This window comes from Danio aesculapii, chromosome 5, assembly GCF_903798145.1.
Source record: "Danio aesculapii chromosome 5, fDanAes4.1, whole genome shotgun sequence".
Classification (NCBI taxonomy): Eukaryota; Metazoa; Chordata; class Actinopteri; order Cypriniformes; family Danionidae; genus Danio; species Danio aesculapii.
In genome coordinates, this window is record NC_079439.1 from 41,007,136 (window position 1) to 41,028,905 (window position 21,770).

The 21,770-nt window shown below is 35.5% G+C and overlaps 1 protein-coding gene across 2 annotated transcripts in view; it reads right to left on the reverse strand.

Annotated features, from left to right (window-relative positions):
- Positions 1-21,770, reverse strand: part of si:dkey-40c11.2 (drebrin-like protein A) — an 84,987-nt gene that overhangs the window by 10,938 nt on the left and 52,279 nt on the right. The window contains exons 5-15 of one of the 2 annotated variants that reach the window (XM_056458196.1): positions 14,406-14,543; positions 14,156-14,233; positions 10,514-10,665; positions 10,369-10,423; positions 10,209-10,283; positions 7,093-7,198; positions 5,931-6,425; positions 3,551-3,973; positions 3,392-3,472; positions 1,179-1,285; positions 1,035-1,086 (exon numbers count right to left, since the gene is read on the reverse strand). In XM_056458196.1, coding sequence (XP_056314171.1) covers positions 1,035-1,086; positions 1,179-1,285; positions 3,392-3,472; positions 3,551-3,973; positions 5,931-6,425; positions 7,093-7,198; positions 10,209-10,283; positions 10,369-10,423; positions 10,514-10,665; positions 14,156-14,233; positions 14,406-14,543 — 1,762 coding nt within the window. Of the gene's footprint in view, positions 1-1,034; positions 1,087-1,178; positions 1,289-3,391; positions 3,473-3,550; positions 3,974-5,930; positions 6,426-7,092; positions 7,199-10,208; positions 10,284-10,368; positions 10,424-10,513; positions 10,666-14,155; positions 14,234-14,405; positions 14,544-21,770 lie in introns of both variants that reach the window. The other variant, XM_056458195.1, reaches the window with a different exon arrangement.

Here is a 21,770-nt window from a genome sequence, read left to right on the forward strand (position 1 = left end):
CAGCATATTCAACTTTCCTCAGTCAGATTTATAATAATTAAAACATAATAATAATAATAATAATAATAATAATAATAATATTAATAATAATAATAATAATAAAAATAATAATAATAATAAAATAATAATAATATTAAAAATAATATTATTAACCATAATAATAATAAAATAATAATAATAATATTAATAATAATAATAATAATAATAATAATAATAATAATAATAATAATAATAATAATATTAATAATAATAATAATAATAATAATAAAAAAAAAAAATAATAATAATAATAATAAAAATAATAATAATAACAATAATAATAATAAAAAAAAAATAATAATAATAATAATAAAAATAATAATAATAACAATAATAATAATAATAATAATAATAATAATAATAATAATAATAATAATAATAATAACAATAATAATAATAATAATAATGTAGATCTTCATGATTTTTCTAGCCTTTTATGTAAAAAGTACATTCAAAAATTCATGGATAACAACAACAGCCAAAACAGTATTCAAATTAATTTTACTATGGGCCGCTTTTGGTGCTTCACGTCTTTTTTATTGGTCATGTATTGTTTCAAGGATAAGGTCCAAGATTTACAATATAAGTTACTTGTAAAATGTTTTTTCTCCATGTAAATACAATACGGTAGTGAAACAAGACTTCTCTTATGCCAGATTGTATGTTTTCTTGCACAGCTGGATGTTGGATATTTGTTAGCACTGGCCAAAACTGATTAACAGAAGTCACAATGAAGCGACAACAGACAGAGGATCATGTCTGGTCTTAATGACTTTTTTGATGGGTTATTTCTTACTATTTATTATGGCATAGCAGTCAAAATAGTACAAATGAGTATGTATAGGACAAATTCTGGACCTTTGTCAGTAAGGGGTGGGTGATCCTAACCACCTGAAGCCCCCTGAATACGGGCCTGGCAGACATAATCATCAAATGTTCTTTTTTGGTAGATGTAATCCCTTACTTATTCCCCACTTGAAGTAAGTAACACTAACCTGCTTGGTAGTCGTATAAAGCTCTGACGCGCAGAAGTCTTTCTGGTGATGACTAGAGGGTGAAGGAAAAACATGTTTTAGCATGTAAAATATTTTATCGCATAAAGATCGATGATGATTTGTCATGTCAGTTGTAGTATGTACTTCGCCATTCTCTTTTAAAACCTCCGTCTGGATTTCATCTTCCTCCTCACGGTTGACGGTGTAACAGTAGCGCTCAGGTGTGCTGTGCTCAGATACATCCACGTCCTCTACTTGAAAACAAAACCATTCTTCATTCATATAAGCATCACACAACACAAGTAGTGGAGTTAAAACCCCAGATGCTTCAGTTCAATACCTAAAAACTCAAGTCACATCAACTTTAAATTCTATATTCTGTGTTGCATTAAAAGCAATGGTCTCAAACTCAATTTTTGGAGGGCCGCAGCCCAACCACATCTAACCACATCTAACTCACACCTGCTTAATAGTCTCTCGTAGTCTTGAACAATTTGATTAGTTGGATCAGCTGTTTGATAAGGGTTGGAGAAAAACTGTGCAGAGCTGCTGCCCTCCAAGAATTAAGTTTGAAACCTATGACTTAAAGGGATAGTTCATCCAAAAATGAAAATTCTGTCTTCTTCAACACAAAAGAAGATAGTTTGAAGAAAGTTGGAAACTGGTAACATTGACATCCATGGTATGAAAAACAACTACTGTGAAAATAAGTTACTGGTTTTCAGCATTCTTCAAAATATCTTATTTTGTTTTGATGATTTTGGAATTTTCATTTTTGGGTAAACTAATTTCTTTAAGGGACAGTTTGGGAAAATGTCTACTTCCATTAAAAGTATAGAGTCAATCGCTGATGGATGACTATTAAACAATTCTTTAAGTTCACACAAGCACATGCAGTGTTGGCTTAATAAGCGCAGCTGGTTTAAAAACATGCACATTATCAAATTAATTGTCATTTTACAAGAACAATTAAAGGAGTAGTTCACCCCAAAATGAAAATTCTGTCAACTTCAACACAAGAGAAGATAGTTTGAAGAAAGGTGGAAACTGGTAACATTGACATCCATGGTGTGAAAAACAAATACAATGGAAATCAGTATCTGGTTTCCAGCATTCTTCAAAATATCTTATTTTGTTTTGATGATGATAGAATATTTATTTTTGGGTGAACAAATTTTTTTAAGGGACAGTTTGGAAAAATGCCTACTTCCATCTAAAGTACAGAGTCAATCATTGTTAAAAATAATTTATAATAAAAAATAAAAATAATAAGTTTGAATTCCTGTAATCATAAAATCAACTTATCTCAATTATAACAATTTTAATTAATTTTGCCAGTTTTGTTTTTCGACCTGTCAAAAATACTTACCCGATTATGTCAAATGATTTTGCAGATGTCAAAAAGCTTCTGATGGTGTTTTAATCTATATTTCAAGAGTTCACACTTAGATATTGCTTGATAATAATAGCAGGTTTGGCATGCTGTCCTGGGAGAGAACCCTGAGCTCGGAGATAATTGAGCCCAGGGTTCCCGTCTGGTCAATGAGCATGTAAGGGGGTAGATCAGGTAGTTTTCAAGAGCTCCCCCTGGTAAAGGAGGAAAAAGGGGGTGGATGGGGATGGTTTCTTTGGAAAATGAAGATAAGGGAGTAATTTTAGACAGGCTAATTACAGTGAGTTTGGATTAATCTGATTGGCTTACTAATGATTACAGTTGAGAGACCAGCTGCGATCAATCATATCACATGCTCCTCTCGAAATGATGCTGCAGTCACACTAGAGTTTGAGCATGCGAAGTTCTGGAGTACAGCGGTGCGAAAAGGGGCGGGATTAAACAAGATGATTAGACATTAAAAAGCAAGCTGTCGTTCCATGTTTTAAATTTCTGTACAGAGAGGTCCATGTTTTGATCTTCGATTAGTCTCACGCAAACATGTGATGCGATTTAGCAGGTCAGAGTTCACCAAGCTTAAATTTTCCAACGCAGCACACCACGAAAACCTGTCGCACAAGCTTGCGTTTCTGGTCTGACGCATTCACATGCATATGAACAGAAGTCTATGGGGAGAAAAGCGCAGTGTGACCGCAGCTTTAGTTTGTGAATCTTCACTCATCAGAACTAATTTCCTATTTTCATTAATTAACTCAAATGGTTATTCACAGAATACTGTTCATAAAGGAGAGGGTATTTGAAGTGATTAAATGCTGTTTTAAAAATCATTGCAGCAAGCAGTGCAGGGCTAAGAGCCGTGTGAGCGGAAAAAGGCCGGTGGTGCAAGTGGTAACCAATTTCTAGTAATTTAACTAGTAATTTCAGAAACAAAGAGAATTCTTGCTGTGTCTAATTAGCTCATTACCTGTCCCGTTGAGCGGTGTCCCACATTCAAATTCATCTTCTCCAGTCATCAGCTCAAACTCAGATACGTTCACACACAACTCTGAACACACAACAAGATAAATATCAAAGACATCCCAACCACAGAAGCATTCTGCATTCACATGTGTCTTCCCATCACCTTGGTTCTCTGGTAGATCTTCCTCAGCTTCATCATCTGAGACCACATTTCTGTCTTCTTCAGCTTGTAAATGCTCCTCCGCATTAGTGTTCTGGATGTCCTGTGATTCTGCAGGCGACTCCTCCTCAGCGTCTCCTTCGTCCTCAGATTCAGACACGGTTTCCTGCTCCTGCTCCTCAACCTCCACCAGAGGCCTGATTATACTCTTCTCATCCTCACTCTCCACTTCCTCTGCTACTGTTTTTACCGTTTCTTCATAGTTTGTGCTGACTTTGATATCTGAAGTTGAAGGTTCCTCTGGTTCTTCTACCTCTACTTTATCATCTTCTTCTTCTTCCTCATCTTCTTCAACCAGCACAGCCTTAACTGTGAAGTCCACTTCTGATTTTGATTCACACAGCACAGGAGAGGCAGTATCAAAATCTGGGGAGAATATATTGGGTTACACTTTGATTTAGATATGCGGTTGACTGTGTGTAACTCTCAAAGAACACTTGAGTAAACGGTTTAATGTATATCTGTTAAGCTTTTAATTTTGATGGTTCCTTTAAATGGCTAAGCTATAACTCAAGTTTGTGTTTAAAAGACATCTAGTAGACGCCCATACATACACTCAAAAATGATGTTTGCTGTTTGTTCAATATACTTATTTTAAAAGAGCTGCAACAACTCAATTCTTGAGTTTTTTTAAGACAACTTAATTGTTTTATGTTAATCCTCATAAATTTGTAAAAACTAAAACTAGTTCACTTAATTTCTTTAGTTTGCCCTAACGCAAATGTGGAACCCAGCATTCTTTACAGTGTAGATAGCTTGGTTGAAACAAGGCTAAATTTGGCAAAGAAAATCGACAGAACCAGGGAATAATTGTCAAAAAAATTATCATTCGACATGTGTACGGGGGGTGGGGGGAGGTGGGTGAGAGACACGGTGGCTCAGTGGTTAGCAGGTGGATGCTGGTTTGAGTCCCGGCTGGGCCAGTTGGTATTTCTGTGTGGAGTTTGCATGTTCTCCCCGTGTTGGCGTGTGTTTCCTCCGGGTGCTCCGGTTTCCCCCCACAGTCCAAAGACATGCGGTATAGGTGAATTGAAAAAGCTAAGTTGGCCATAGTGTATGTGTGTGAATGAGTGTGCATGGATGTTTGCCAGCACTGGGTTGCAGCTGGAAGGGCATCCGCCATGTAAAACATATGCTGTATAAGTTGGTGGATCACTCCGCTAATATGATCCCTGTTGAATAAAGGCACTAAGCCAAAGGAAAATGAATGAATGAATGAACGTGCACAGTAGTCATTCTTTCCTGTCTATTTGATGACTAGTCCATTTTTGGGCTATTGTTAGACATCTTTTACATTTGTACCGACTCACCAAATTTAGCCTTGTTTTAGCCAAGATGGCTATGTTTGGACATCTATTAGATGTGTTTTGAAAACAAAAAAAACTTGCTGGGATGTGATCTTGCTTTACCAACCCTAACTTGACAGTCTACTAATACAACACTAATACTCTAGTAAGAGTTAGCTACATGTTGCAAGCATATAGTTACTGTATACAAGTTTAACCTAAATTTAAACTTATAGTTAAGAGAATGTTTAAAGGGGACCATTTAAAATAAGTGCAGCCACATATTTAGCACATTTGTGTGTACATTAACATCATGACAACTATCAACAATTGTATTTTAAAAAAAACTGAATTAAGTTTATTTTTTTTATCCTGTCAATATTTTAGCAACTTAAGTAAACTACTTTAGTCATTCGACGTGAATTCTGAATTCATTCAGAATTCTGTCTGTATTTACAGTGTTTTTTTTTACTCCAATTTGCAAATTTAAGAGAATGTTGATCATTTACATTTAGAGTACATTTAGGCTCTCTATCATGTTAATATGTATGAAAGAGAACTGTTACACACATACTGTTTGCTATTTGAAAAGCAAAAACTTTGAAGCTCAATATCTCAAAATCATTTAGAACGCAGATAACCTTATAATTCCAAGGTGACGAAGTGGGACCAAATAAACTCTTAAAGGTTTGATACCACTTAAGGTTAAGTGAATTGTGGGTAAATTGAAATTTTGGGTGAACTATCCTTTCTAATTGTCATCACTGGCTTGCTTGAATTGGGACTTGTGGAGCTGCGCATCGATAGATTTGCCCTTAAGTGTTTGGACTTTCAGCAGTGAAAATTAAACCACACTAAACTGAACTGAACTGAACTTCAACTCTGAAAACTGGACTGACACGGTTTCAATTTACTAGAACTTCTATGTTAAGCTGCTTTGACACAATCTACATTATAAAAGCGCTATAGAAATAAACATGAACTGAACTGAATTAAATGATGCCTATTATTATATTTATTGTGACAAACTCACTCACCTGTAGTGTTGACAGGGTTATCAGAGAATGAAGCTGTGGGACGCTCTGTAGCGACAGTGAATTCCTCTCTGTTAACCTCACAGATGTACGTCTCTGACTTATTGAGAACGTCCAGCGGCTCTGGAGATGCAGGTGGAGCTGGATGCTGGACTGGGGCTTGAGGAGGAGGTCGGCTGGGTGGTGTTGACTGGGGTGGAGGGGGTCTGGAGGCTGGCAGACTGGGAAGAGGAGACGCCGGTGGGACGGAGCGTGGTGGAGGCGATGTAGGGGGGGATGTTGGAGAGTGCTGTGGGGAAGGGATCCTCCGGAAAGTTGGACTAAGTGGAGATGCTGGACATTTGTAGGATGTGTATGAGGATGTGGATGCGGTGCGTGTGAATGGAGATCTCGCAGAGGGACTGAGTGGAGATGTGGGACCAGAGATAGAGTTGGTCCTCTCAAAGATGAATGCAGTGTCTGTCAAACTGCGCTGGTAGCGACGGAATGGAGATTTTCCTGAATAAAATGAAATTAATATGAGTAAAATGAAAGGCAAATTAATTAGAGACCAGTTCATACAATAAAGATGATAACTATAATGATGAAAGATATCAGGGTTAAAAATCATTCTGAGTTCAACTCAGTTCAGCTCAACTTTACTGATAACAACACCAAAACCTCTATGAATATTTTACTTTTTTGGCTTAAGAAAAATAAGATCATTGACAACATTTCAGAATGTCAAAGTGCAAGTGTTTAAATTGGCAGACAATAAAAATGCGGTAAGTACATGCTTATAATCAACCAAACAAATATTTACATCTTTATCTTGGAGTTATAATTGTTTGTGTGAGCAGGCCTTAAAGGGATAGTTCATCCAAAATTAAAAACGTACTTGCCCTCATGTGGTTTCAAACCTTTATAAGATTCTTTTTTGTTTGTTTTGAACACAAAAGAAGATATTTTGAAGAAAGTTGAAAACCTGTATCCATTGACTTCCATAGTAAGAAAAACAAATACTATGGTAGTCAATGGTTACAGGTTTTCAGCTTTCTACAAAAATAGCTTATTTTCAGTTCAACAGAAAAAAGAAAGTCAAATAGATTTTAAAGAAGTGTGAAGGGTAAGTAAAATACTTTTGGGCGAACTGTACGGCTGATAACATTTTTAAAACGATGTTCACCTGAGCGTGGTGATCCAGGACTTGAAGAATTTTGTGAAGATGCTGATAACTGTCTGAAAAACTCTCTGGGATTCATGGAGCGCTGGGAAACAAGTGCTGCTGCCTCCTACAGGCCAAAAGAAGAAGCTTTGTTTAATCCAGCTAAATGTGTTTGAGTTGATAAAGCATTAGGGTCTTAGCTAGTTTTGCTTCAGGACAAAGTGGTGGCCCAATCAAGAGCTGTTAGAATGTAAAACTAAACCAAAATTTCCTTACAATCAATCAATTAGTGAAACATATCACTTAATGCATTTACATGCACATTTATAAACCAATTACTGTATGCCTGATAAATGAGTGATCATGCAAAACACAAAGTCATACTGTACACAGATTAAGCATGACATGATCAACATAGCTAGAATTTGATTAAATTTTCTTCAGCATTTAAGTAGCGTTACCTGAATTACTTTGGTTTACTATAGTGCACAATTGTAATATACAACCCCAAATCAGAAAAAAGTGGGACAGTATGGAAAACAGAAATAAAAAAAAGGTAGTAGTGATTTCTAAATTTACTATGACTTGTATTTCATAGCAGACATCGCAACAAGCATTATTTAATGTGTTCCTCAAGAGTTTTATTTAGATTTTTTCAATAAACACATATTCTGGGTTGACGCAGTGCCGCAGTAGGTAGTGCTGTCGCCTCACACTGGTTCGAGCCTCGACTGGGTCAATTGGCATTTCTGTGTGGAGTTTGCATGTTCTCCCTGCGTTCGCATGGGTTTCCTCCAGGTGTTCCAGTTTCCCCCACAGTCCAAAGACATGCGGTACAGGTAAACTGGGTGGGCTAAATTGTCCGTAGTGTATGTGTAAGAATGCAAGGGTGTATGGATGTTTCCCAGAGATGGGTTGCAGCTGGAAGGGCATCCGCTGCATAAAAAATGTGCTGGATAAGTTAGCGGTTCATTCCACTGTGGCGACCCCGGATTATTAAAGGGACTAAGGCGAAAAGAAAAGGAATGAATGAATTAACACATATTCCAATTTTGGTTCTTGCAACACATTTAAAAAATGTTGGAACAGTAAAGTATTTACTACTTTGTAGTGTTGCCATTCCTTTTCACAACAATTAAAAGACATTTAGGTTCTGAAAACACCAAGTGATGAAGATATTAGGTGTAATTTTGACCCATTCTTACTGCAAACAAGTCTTAAGTTGAGCAACAGTACAGGTCTTTGTTGTCGCATTTTGTGCTTTAAAATGCAACACACATTCTCTATTGGAGACAGGTCGGGACTGCAGGCAGGCCAGTCAAGTACCCGTATCCTCTTCCTCAGCAGTGAGGACTTTGTAATGTATGCAGAATGTAGTTTTGCATTTTCTTGTTGAAATATGCATGAGCGTCCCTGGAAAAGAAGGCAGCATATTGTGCTCAAAAATCCATACTTTTCAGCATTAATGGTGCCATCACAGATGTGCAAGTTATCTTTGCTAAGGACATTTACACAACCTCATACCATAACAGACCCTGGCTTTTGGACTGGTTGATGGTAACAGTCTGGATTATCTTTTTCTTCTTTGGTCCACATCACACGGCGTCTATTTCTCCCAAAAAACACCTGAAATACTGATTCATCTGACCACAATACACGTTTCCACTGTGTTATGGTTCATCCCAGATGCCTCCAAGAGAAGTTAATGGTGCTTCTGGAAACTGTTAACATGGGGCTTCCTTTTGGCACAGTACAGTTTAAACTGACATTTGTGGATGTAACTATGTATCGTGGTACTTGACAAAGGTTTGCCAAAGTAATTCAGAGCCCATGTGATGATATCGCTTATAGATGAATGAGGATTCTTGATGCAGTGCCGCCTAAGGGATCTGAGATCACGGTGGTTGAGCTTAGGCTTCCGCTCTTGTCCTTGTCCTGAAATTCTTCCAGTTACCTTGAAACTTTTAATTGTGTTATGCACTGATGAAGGTGAAATATTCAAATGTCTTCATATGTTTCTTTGAGGAACATTGTTTTAAAACATTTCAATAATTTTCTCACATATTTGTTGGCAAGTTGGCAATCCTCTGCCCATCTAAAGGACTAGACCTTTCTTGGATGCTGCTTTTATACTAAATCACAATTATCACCTGTTTTGAACCACATCATTATTTGACTAATTACTAGCCCAAAATTTTTCCTTTCCCAACTTTTTTGCAATGTGTTGAAGGTCTGAATGACAGGAAAAGATGTATATTTACAAATGAAATGAAGTTGACAAGACAAAACATGAAATATTTTGTGTTCATAATGTGTGTAAAGAAATACAAGTCAAAGTTCATTTAGAAATCGCTACTTTCTTTTTTATTTGTTTTTTCCATACTGTGCCAACTTTTTCTGATATGGCGTTGTAAGTGTAATTGGCTTGATTTAAGAACATACAGTACTTTTATACATTTAAACATGCTCAATATGATTATGCATAAACTATGTTTAGTCTTGTTGCTAGGTAATTCAATTCTTTTCGCTTGCACATAACATAATCTAATGACTATATTATGTTTTTGTATTATTATCATTCCTCTTATTTACTTAATCAGAGCTAATAAAACTAATAAATAAATACTAATGCTTATAACACAATATGCTTTTATATGTTGTTGCCTTGTTAGACTGCACAGAACAGCATTATAAAAACCCTAAAATGTATTTAGTATGATAAAACTGTGCTGCTTCTTCTCGGAAGAAAAAAAACGGAAGCGGTCAACTGTGGCATCCCCTTCTTCATGCCCTGTCATGCTCTCATCTCTCATCATCACCAATTACTCTAGCACTCTCATTTCACTTTAATGTATTTTAGCCTCACTTTGCTCCATGCAACCATGATAATACGTTTTGAATACTTTAGCTCATCTGTAAACATGATTTCTCCAGGAGTCCTGTAGGATGAAATGAAGATTACAACTCATATGATTCCTATCATAAAACTGAAACCTAATAGATAAGTGTGCTGAAGCAGGGTTGGAACTAAACTGTCCATGGTTGTGGCTGTTTCACACTGTAGTTTAGTTCTTGGATTACACTACATTTATTTCAGGTTATGAGGTCTGAACAAAAAAAAAAAGTGGAAAACTCACTGCTGCTTTCTCAATGGACTCGCTGCGTCTGAGCCGAGCCCTCATGTCCTCCTCATGCTCTTTCTGCTGCTGCTCCTGTCAACACAACAAACAACACAACAGTAATACATGGTTTTAAACCTCAGAGAATGGGAGTGAATGCAGTCACGGACAAACTTACCCATTTCGACTTCTCTTCTTTTCGACCTTCTTCCTCAAGCTGAGCCTGGATCCTCCTGAGAAATAAAAACAGCAGGCAGATGAAGCTGAAAGATGGACTCACCCTTCAGACAGAAGCAGGCTTTTATGAGGTGTACCATACAAACCTCTGTTCTTCAATCATCTGCAGCTTTTCATTCATCTTTCGGTCTCTTTCTTCAGCCTCTTTTTTTTCTTTCAAGACTCTTTCTCTCTCCCAGCGTCGCCTGTCTTCTAGAGCCCTTCGTCGCTCTTCTTCCTTTCTCTCCTCCTCCTCACGCTAAAACATATTATTTGACACAATTTTATGATAAATTACTCTTAAAAGCACTGAAGATATACATGATAGTTATTTAGAGAGGCATGTCACTTTTATTGAAATACTTATTTGTTTTTTGCATGTTGTATTGTTATTGTTCATGTATGTAATGACTGTAGCTGAGGGCAAGAGCCCAAGACAAATTTCCCTAACTGGGACAATAAAGTTTTACCTTACCTTACCTTACCTTACCTTACCTTACCTTACCTTACTTAAGGAATACTTTATAGCATATTTTTGTCTGTTACAAAAGGCACTGTGTCAGATAAAGGGATTTTGACTTGTGTATATTGTTGTGTCAAGAATAAGAAACAAACTATCCCAACCAATCATCACTTGCTGTCTTTAAAGGGATAACTCACCAAAACATTAAAATTCTGTCATCATTTACTCACCCTCAGGTGAGTTCCAGACCTGTATACATTTCTTTGTTCTGCTGAACACAAAGGAAAATATTTGGAAGAATGTCAATACCCAAACTGATCTTCCTAGTTGGAAAAAGAAATATTAGGGAGTAAATAAGAGGCAAGATCTGTTTAGATGCAGACATTCTTCTAATTATTTTGCTTTGTGTTCAGCAGAACCAAAAAAATGTATACAAGTTTGAGGAAAAAAATCACCTGAGGGGGAGTAAATGATGGCAGAATTGTAATTTTGGGGTGAACTGTCCCTTTAAGTACATGTGTGACGTCCTCAGTAAATTGAAACTAGCAACTAACTTCAGTAAACAAGAGCATAAACATGGCTTGCTTGTGTTGTATCTTGTTTCTCTTTTCCTTCTCTGTGTTTGAAAGTTATTTACAAAAGAACATCTGCGCACCTATTGGTCAACATCACCAAAATAAACAAACCTCTCAGAGACCTGGGAAAAAATATAGCAATATGCTAAGCTTACTGTGAGGACAAACTGAGGATTCACAGACTGTGCTGATATTTAATTCGGAAGGGTCCTAATCCCTTAGAAGGGTTTACCCTCAATTTTACCCTCAAAAAGAATCATGGGAGCTGGAAGTGTCCATCAGCTGTACCCTATGAAATCCTTCATTCCGACGAGCCCTTCAAAGTGGCCAGCTTTAAGCATTTTAATTTGGAATGACACTTCAGGAGCCATGATTGTTTTCACTGTGAAGTGCCCTTCAGAGGGCGACATATCCCATTTTAAATGCACTAAAAACCTCTATAGGGTACTTCTGGCCAACTGATCAATCAATTACACCAGATCTTTCTGTATAATGCCTGGTTGACTGTTTATTATCTCTTACTTCCTTATTTTATAGCTGTGAAAACTAAACTATCCCAATATGCAGTAAATGCTTGCAATTCAATGGTTTGGAATACAGACGTTTGTTCTACTAAAGAAGATTATCACTGAAGTAAAAAAAGTAAATAAATAAAGCATAAACAAGTTATAGAAGCTTACGTTTGCTGTAAATAAAATGTACTATACTAAATGTCAATTTTTACTAATAGCAATTTGTACTTTTTATTAATCTGCAAATCACAAATACATTTCTGTCACATAAAACCGAAGAACCAATTATGCAATGAACACTGTCAGACTTATTAGACAATATGTGATTTGTCAAGATTAGAAAAAGATTTGATTTTAAAGGGCAGCTATTTTACCGCTTTTTCAAGATTTAAGACAAGTCTTTTGTGTCTCCTGAATGTGTCTGTAAAGTTTCAGCTCAAAATACTCATCAGATTATTTATTTTACCTTTTAGAATATTGGAATTTCTGCTCTGAACACAGTGTAGCTGTTTTTGTTGCCTGTGCCTTTAATGTTGGTTTTCCCCACCCACCGTTCCCATGTGCCTGTCTGCCAGAGTGTGCCTCAATCTCTGCCTCGGCTGGGTCAGACAGTGGTGTAGTCCTAAAAAAATAGGTGGTGTACTATTACCCACCCAATCCAAATTTTAAAAGTAGGCAAAGAAACGACGAAAGTCAATGTATCTTTGATTCATTTGATTTATATATATATATATATATATATATATATATATATATATATATATATATATATATATATATATATATATATATATATACACTGCACAGCTGTGGTTTGCTGACTAACTAAAAAACGAGTTCAGGAGTGGGGTTCTACCGCCGTTTTATATCAAATTTAAAGGGGACTAAGGCGATCATTTAGTAGTGTACAGGTAATAGCAAAGGTATTAGGGGGGCTGAATGGAGGGCTAAAGCAACGCCCATGCTGTTTTATAATTTTACTTGAACGTTTCAGCGAGACTTCATTCAGCTGATTTGTTGTGATCTTCGAAAAACTCAAATACTCAATACACAAAAATTATGGACGTCTAATCACCAAAACAAGTGAGTATACCGAGAGTATGATCCTCAGAAGTCGTAATACCCAAACAGCTCGTGGAAAAATGTAGGCATATTGAGTATACGTGCATATAGCAAGGACTACACCACTGGCGTCAGATAAACAGCACAGTGACAGACATGAAGGAAGCAGATGTCATGTAACGGTTGTGAGAAATACTACAGTAAGAATTTCCCCAGTGATTATTTGATGTGTTTGTTGTGGAGTTAATTCTGCAGCAATGAGTCATACACAAAGTAGTTACAAAGTTCACTCACACACACACACACATGCAAATGTGACAGGATAAATGTTAATATCCACTGCTGTATGGATATCCATCATGTTAATGTACAAAATAAACCTGATTTAACGTCCACAAACCGAGATTGAAGCGTCGTCTTTTATAACTGTACTGACATGTGGCTGTGGTGATAAAGTAAAGACGGTAAAATCGCTGTAATTTATTACAAACATTCACTGTTTTAAACCGTTTTAAACTTGTAAAACTCATTGTTGATCACATTTGATGATGATTGATGATCACAGAGAGCTGAACAGATCTTTTAACCCCAGTTGCTTTGCACACGTCCTGTCTTGTGGATATGATTATATGCGTTACTACAGAGACATGTTAATAAGTGGCTGTCAAATACTTCAGTGGGTGGGGAAACCACCTCTTATGTTATGTTGTGGTGGGCCTCAAATTGGGAGTGATTTGGATCCTATTTTCACGTGAGGACATTTTTAAAAACAGACGTAATGTCTTTATATCACCTCAATATGACTGTGGACACACTATACCTACACACAGGTCTGTCCAAACAGCTTACAAAAGATGATTTTCACCATAGGTGCCCTTTAAAATAGCAGAGCTAATTTTATCATTTGAAATCTGACACAACCACAAATGTGGAGGAGCCTTCCAAAAGGTTTTTTTTCACGACAGCACAATGTTTTCAAAATGTTTTCACAGGATGACTCAAATTTTGAGTTTATTGTAATTCTGAAAATATGTCATGGTAGGGAAAGGCAATAAAAAAGACAATCTTCTTAATTATAGTTGGAGAAAGAATAGGCTGTTAAGTGAAACTCCAGAAGTAAAGCTTGTTGAGCTGTACCTCTGCACGTGCCCAGAAGGAGTCTCTGTTAATTCGTCTCATCTCCATTGCAGCATTAGTCTTCCTGTAGTTTGTCCCCTGTAAGTGTGGCACAAAAATGCAACAAAAGACCAAAAATAACCCGAAACATCAATGAGAGACAATATAGATGATGTGTATCATTAATCTTACAGAGAAACAGACTTCTTCAATGTTAATGAATGAATCTCTCGTACAAGCCAAAGCCGTGGGTTTTTTTGTGGTAACTTACCACAGTCTCCTCCTTATCCACTGTCTTTGAGGGTCTTCTCAGTCTCTCCATTGGTGGTCGAATCTTTGCAACCGCAGCCAAAATCTGCTCCTCCGTCACCTCATCTTGCTGTGAGGCTGTAATAAATACTTGAGCCTCCTGTAATGACACAAACATCAAGAGACTGACCACAGTTGAATTACTCAATTATAAACACATTTTTGAAGCTGGGAAATATATATGCAGTTGAAGTCAAAATGATTAGCCTTCCTGTGAATGTTTTATTCTTTTTTCAAATAAGTGATGTTTACCAGAACATTTTCACTGTATTTCCAATAACATGAAAAGTCTCATTTCTTTTGTTTTGGTTGGAATTTTAAATACAACATTATCAGTCCTCAATACATTATTATTTGTTTGCTTGGCTACAGAACAAACCAATGTTTTCTAATCACATGCCTTTTTAATCTACTAGCCTAATTATCCTAGTTAAGCCTTTAGATTGCACTTTGAGCTAAATAACTAGTTGCAAAATAACTAGTAAAATATTATGTACTATCATCATGGCAAAGACAAAAGAAATTAGGTAGTAGAAATTAGCTATTAAAACTATTATTTAAAAAAAAACATGTTGAAATACAAATATTCTTTGCAGCACTTAGTTCGTATAGTTCGATGCATCGTTTGGGAAAAGAACAATGTAGTGACGAGTGTTTCCCAAACGTGTAGTTTCTCTGTCACAGATCCATCGTTTGAACTACGTTAGTTATAGTACGTAACACCCGTAATGACGCTTTAAACGGGGTGGAGTAACAACTTCTTTAGAGAAAAACCCCATTTATTTTTGTGAAAATTATTGTTTTAAAAATTGATTTTAAAAAATCCAATATTAGTTTTGGTAATAACATGCACTCGTTTTCCATATTAATTAAATATTTACATTGAATATGTAAGTGACACCTTTAGGACCTATAAATGTTTCCTTTACAAATATTATTGAGAATATTCCATATAAAATCACTTAGCCAACATGTTTGTGAATGAAAATGAAAAAATTAAATCCTAATAATAAAATTTAATAATAATAATAATAATAATAATAATAATAATTATTATTATTATTATTATTATTATTATTATTATTATTATTATTATTATTATTATTATTATTATTAAGTAGGATATTGTTTATTTATTTATGTATTTATTTATTTATTTTAAGTCTACTTTTACAATTTGACACATTCAAACTACTGCAGAAATGTTCTAACCAACAGGCCCATGTCATATACAGTACAGATAATTTTTTAAATAAATAAATAACAATAGATTAAAAGCATTAACATATGTTATATTTTTTGCGTTCACAAGCTTTGGAGACGTGATGTAAAATCCGCTTTAAAATAATAGGTCAACTGTAGCTTTCATCATGAGCCACAGCTGTGTTCAGAATGAGATCAACATTTTCAAAGTGCACAATGAAGGGTGCGCAATTGTCAATAGGAAGATCGCTAAAACTGAACTGTAAAAAAACTTTGAAAGCAAATTACACCTAAGAGTGATGACTTTATTGTCTTTATCTGTAAATGTTGGAACGTTCTAAATGAACTGGGAATAGAACACAGCCAGGAGCTATGCTTCTAACTACAGCTCTAGAGGTATAGTTATGTAAACGTACGTAAGTTTGCGATGCAGTTTGCGAATGTTTGTTGGAACGACGGATTTGGGAAACGTCAAATCAACGGTCTATGTTTGTAACGATGAAGCTTGCAACCTTAGTTAGCTAACGATCGTTTTCGGAAATGCACCCCAGAATGAGAAAATATCATTTAGCTTTCATAAATTTAAATTAGTATTTTAACTTTCCTTGCACTTTCCTTGTAAATAATTTTACCTTTTTTTTGACAAGAATGTTTTCTCTGGACGTTTTTGACTACTAAGCAAAACATCTTTAAAAAATCGATTAAATAACATTTTAAATAATTTTATATGATTATTTTAAAATAATCGAGTACTATGGCTGGCCGCTATTTTCATGTGCTGCATAAGCCATAGTACAGCAGACAATTTCCTTGATTATTACATCAGAATGAGAGTGTAGTTCATAGCTATATTGACCTAGAAAATAGCAACTTTTCATTTTCCGTCTAAGTACATGATATAACTACATAATATTCAAGGTTTAAATAGGAGAAAATAGTGAAACTCTTAGCTATAAGCTAACGGTCTAATCCAGTTCAATTATTTATTTTACATCTATTCTGCCAGACCATAATATTGGCTGAATGGATTGAAAAACTGTTTAACACTAGGTGACATGTAAAATGAGCCTATTTCCAAAAAAGTGGACTGTTAAAAGTGTCAGAATTATTATATCAGAAGCAGCATGTAAGAATGTATAGGCCTAAAACTAACAACTCTACATACTACATATTCCCTTATAAGGGATTTTTCTGTCACCAGCATTCATCAACAGCTCTGAGGTCACTGAGATAAAGATCCTTGGAGAATTTACATGACAGGATATCATAGTTAGTCACTGCTCAACAAAACACATCAGATCGCTGTGAGTGAATCTGGAGTATTCGCTCACAGTGAGTGATCTGGTTTGTGGGAGAGAAGGGAGCAGAAGAGCACAGAAACAGAGACTTTGTGCCGCAGGGCCTCATGAGTGCAGATTGGGCTCCGACCCAACAAAACCCACAGCTCTACAATGGATTACCACACTGTTACATTCAGCTCGCTTTCCACATTTCACCAAACAACTTCAACGTGTCCGGACCGATTCGTTCACTCACTGCTTTTACTGTGACGCTGCTGATTTCATCTATAGAACATTATGTTGAATTTGGGCTAATTTTCTCCTCCCTCCTTTTTATCTCATCTATCCTTTTTTCGCTCTGGAGGAGTTAAATGACTTAATTCTCTGTTATTACTTGCTTTAGACGAGCCCCTTGACATACAGTTAGCTTCGGGGCTCTAGCAGTATTAACAGGACTGAGGACAGATGCTATGCCATACACACCTCACGCCTGCAGCTCACTGTCAGAATACACCAGCGCTTCAGACCATAAAAGCTCATCTTACATCAATCAATCATGCAGAAAACAGAGACCTAGAAAACTGATCAAGTATCCAGGGTCAGAAATATTTAGTTCTACATCACTTCTTCACAATATAGTGTTCAAGAATGAACATATTTATATATATATATATATATATATATATATATATATATATATATATATATATATATACAGTTGAAGTCAGAATTATTAGCCCCCTTTTGAATTTTTTATTCTTTTTTTTAAATATTTCCCAAGTGATGTTTGACAGATCAAGGAAATTTTCACAGTATGTCTGATAAAATTTTTTCTTCTGGAGAAAGTCTTTTTTGTTTAATTTCGGCAAGAATAAAATCAGTTTTTAATTTTTTTAAAAACATTTAAGGTCAATATTATTAGCCCCTTTAAGCAATTTTTTTTCGATAGTCTACAGAGCAAACCATCTTTATACAATAACTTGCCTAATTACCCTAACCTGTATAGTTATCCTAATTAACCTAGTTAAGCCTTTAAATGTCACTTTAAGCTGTATAGAAGTCTTGAAAAACATCTAGTCAAATATTATTTACTGTCATCATGACAAAGATAAAATAAATCAGTCATTAGAAATGAGTTATTAAAACTATTATGTGTAGAAATGTATTGAAAAAAATGGTCTCTCTGTTAAACAGAAATTGGAGGGGAAAAAACAGGGGGGCTATTAATTCAGGGGGGCTAATAATTATGGTTTCAACTGTATATATATATATATATATATATATATATATATATATATATATATATATATATATATATATATATATATATATATTAAGAATTATTTTTAGGTTTTTTTCACCTTTTATTGGGATAGGATGTTGAAGGTGAGAGAGGATTGGGAGCAGAGAGAGGGGAAGGACCTGCAAAGGACCTTAAGACAGAAATCAAACTCAGGTCAGCGCACTTAACCACTAGGCTATTGGCACCGACTTGCTGATATAATATTAACTCGTTAAATGATGCTGATATAATTGACAACTACTCTAAGTAGCCAAGGCACACTTATTTACAGGGTTTAGGAGATAGAAGCTTTAATTTTAATTTACCATAACAGTGCAACAGTTGTGTTCTGTGAACTAATTAACCTAATGCATAGTAAAAAGCGATTAGTGGGTTGTACTTAAAAAAGATAAGTAAAGCTGTTGCATTAACAATGATTAGTTGACTTGAGTTAGCTAGTTGACACAAGTAAACTCATTGCTTTGAAATTATTAAGTAATTAATGAGCACCAAGCCACCAACTGCAAGATGTGCATGGTGCGATTTGTTGCTATTTTCAGACCAGAGCAACCCTAATATTCGCATTTTGCACCACGTTGTTTAAATAGCAAATCCATTTGTGCCACTTTGTGAACTCATGGGTGTGCTGGACTTAAAAAAAGGTGTGTTAAGGCACATTGTTGGCGCGTTGCTATTTTGAGAAAATGAAATAGACTACACAATTGACCAACTAAAAGCTGGTCTAAAGTACAGCGCAGAGCGTGTTATTTATGCGCCTATGCAGGTCCAAAATGCTCACACAATGCTTAATACACACAGGATGTACAGTAACACACAAATATCTTTACATATGAAAAAAAAAGGATTAAAATGTTACAAAATGTATTATTTTCTACATGAATATAAAAACCGCTGCCTCCATGCCTTCATCTCGGGAGACTATTTTCAGTTTATTCGTGACAGTTTGTATTTGTATAATGTTATTATTATCAGCAGTCTTATATGCATATTTATTTTTGTTTTAATAAAACCAAGTTTAGGATTGTCCACCTGTTGGGTTTTGGAGACGTCTGCATCACCATATGGGGTATAGGACGTGTGTTCGGATATAACTCAGTTTTTTGACCACACTTTATTATTATTATTATTGTTATTTATTTATTTGTTTGCTGGAAATTAGAACTGAGTTTAAACAAATCTTTGCCCTTAACAAACAAAATTAAATATGTAGGCTAATGGACTTCTTTAGTGAAGTGCATACAACACAGTTTGCTTATCCACGAAAGTAAAGGAGTAAAGTAAAGAGTAAAAGTAAAGTAAAGAAAAAGTAAAGAGGCCGAATGGAGGAGGCTCGTTCTTTATCCTTGCGTTGCAGATGCTCTGTTTAACTGTTTTCTCGCTAGTGAAGTGTTCAGTTTTTTACTTACAAAGTCTGCCATGTAAACTTGCTAAAAGATATGTTGTCATGTAAATAAAGCTCAAGCTTTTTAAGATATTAATTTCTTAATTACTACTGCACAGTCTCTGGCTCCAAATTAAGCCATCAGTGCAAGATATCAGCAGCCATCTTTGCGATATATTGGCTTCACTCTTAGTGGAGATAGTGATGTGTTGCCAATCTTTATTTTTGATTTATTTTTATTTTGTATTATTAATTATTTATTTCTTTTGAAGAATGCAGGCTTAATTCAAAAACATAAAAATAAACCCTAGACTCTTGAATAGATTAAACATTAAATTGGTTTTATTAATGCAAAATGAAAAGGTGCTGCATTTCCTTTTGTGTGAATCTTTTGGTATTAATGCTCTTCGCTGATGACTGCTGCAAATCAAACATCCTCCTTGATGACCCTTCTACAAAAGCAAACAGTCCTACATTTGTTTTGAAGCACTAAAGCACTGACTAATCATTATGTACACATGACAGTCTTTACTAGCACAGACTCGCCATGAAGAGACAATAAAAAGTGTGAGTGATAAATGGAGAAAGTAGGGAGGAGTAACTGGAGGGATTTAGACTGCACTGTGGCTCATCTTGTTACTGATATGCTGAAGGCACATCTCAGAAGCCAAGATGTACACTCTGATAAAAGAATTGGATTTTACATTTGATTTAGTTCCCTATCCCTGAGTGTATTTGAAAACCAGGCCTGGACTAGATATCAGAAAAAAAACGTGTGTTGTTGATCTCTGAATCCTTATTTACGTTAAGATGCATTTTTGGTCAATCAGATCACATGAAGATGAAGGAGACTCTTGATGTTTTAATATGTCTTGTTTGCCCACTTTTGACAACACCTGCCAACTTAAATAACTTTATCATGAAATTGGACCTTTGCCATACCATCCCCTATCTGAAGTAGTCAAATTGGACAAGCTTAATATGTTTCAGTTCCCATATACATCTGAATTTAGAATCATTTACCTTTTTTCCATTGCACAATTATACCTTAAAGGTGCTGTATGTATGTTTTTAACTCTTCTAAAGCATAAAAATACCATAATATGTTTGCAGATATTTAAGAAACATGCCAAGTGAACATTCTTGTTTATCCAAAAAACAATGCTAAAGTCAGATATTCTGCTTTGAAAATGCCTGTTACATGCTGGAACGTCTGTCTTTGTTTTGGTCCCTTTAATGCAGAGTTGAGATTGCACGATTTTCAAAGTAGTTGTATCACAGTAACAGCTTCCAAAATGAGATTCAGATTCACAGTTCCACATGAGGTTATTTATTAGCAAATAATATTACGAGCATAGACATTAGGTGAGCAGGTTACACTGACTACGTTTACATGGACATCAGTAATCGAATGATTTGCCTTAATCTAATTAAGACAATAATAAGATTAAGACGTTTGCATGAGTTGCTTTTTGAATGTTCCTTTCATGATCCCGTTTTACATGTTATAGCACATAATTCGATTAATATCATCACGTCATCACGCTATTATCATTTCCTCTGGAGTTTCATGTAATTTCAGGTGTTTCATTTATAATTTGTCAACTTTAACTGCAGTTTGGCACTTTCACTTTCATTCAGGATCATTTCATGCATGCCCCCGTGACAAACGAGATATTGGATGCAACTATGAACTGCTGGAAGAGTGTTGTCTTAATGGAAGTTCATACCGCATGCTGAATGGAAGAAAAAAAAACCTCCGCATTTCACGATGCAGGTGTCTGTGGTCTGCACTGACTCGGTTGGTGCAGAGAGTGTCAAACAGCCGTGTGTGTGTGGACTATCCTGACGCAAAACGCGACGAAAAGTCCTATAATGACGGTAATAGTTCGTCTAAGTTGTTTACATGTCTGCACTGCACTTTAATAATGCGACTAAAATCGGCATACTCCACATGTCTTAATTCAATTTCTCTTTAGTTCGATTATGACCTTAATCAGATTAAATTGATCAAAAATCGCTGTTTACATGGTTAACTCTTAATCAGAGTATTGTCTTAATCACATTAAAATTATTGGTGCCCACGTAAACGTACTCACTGTAAACCTGTGCCCTATCAACACGCTACGTGAAGAGATATGGAGTGATTTGGCTGTTTGC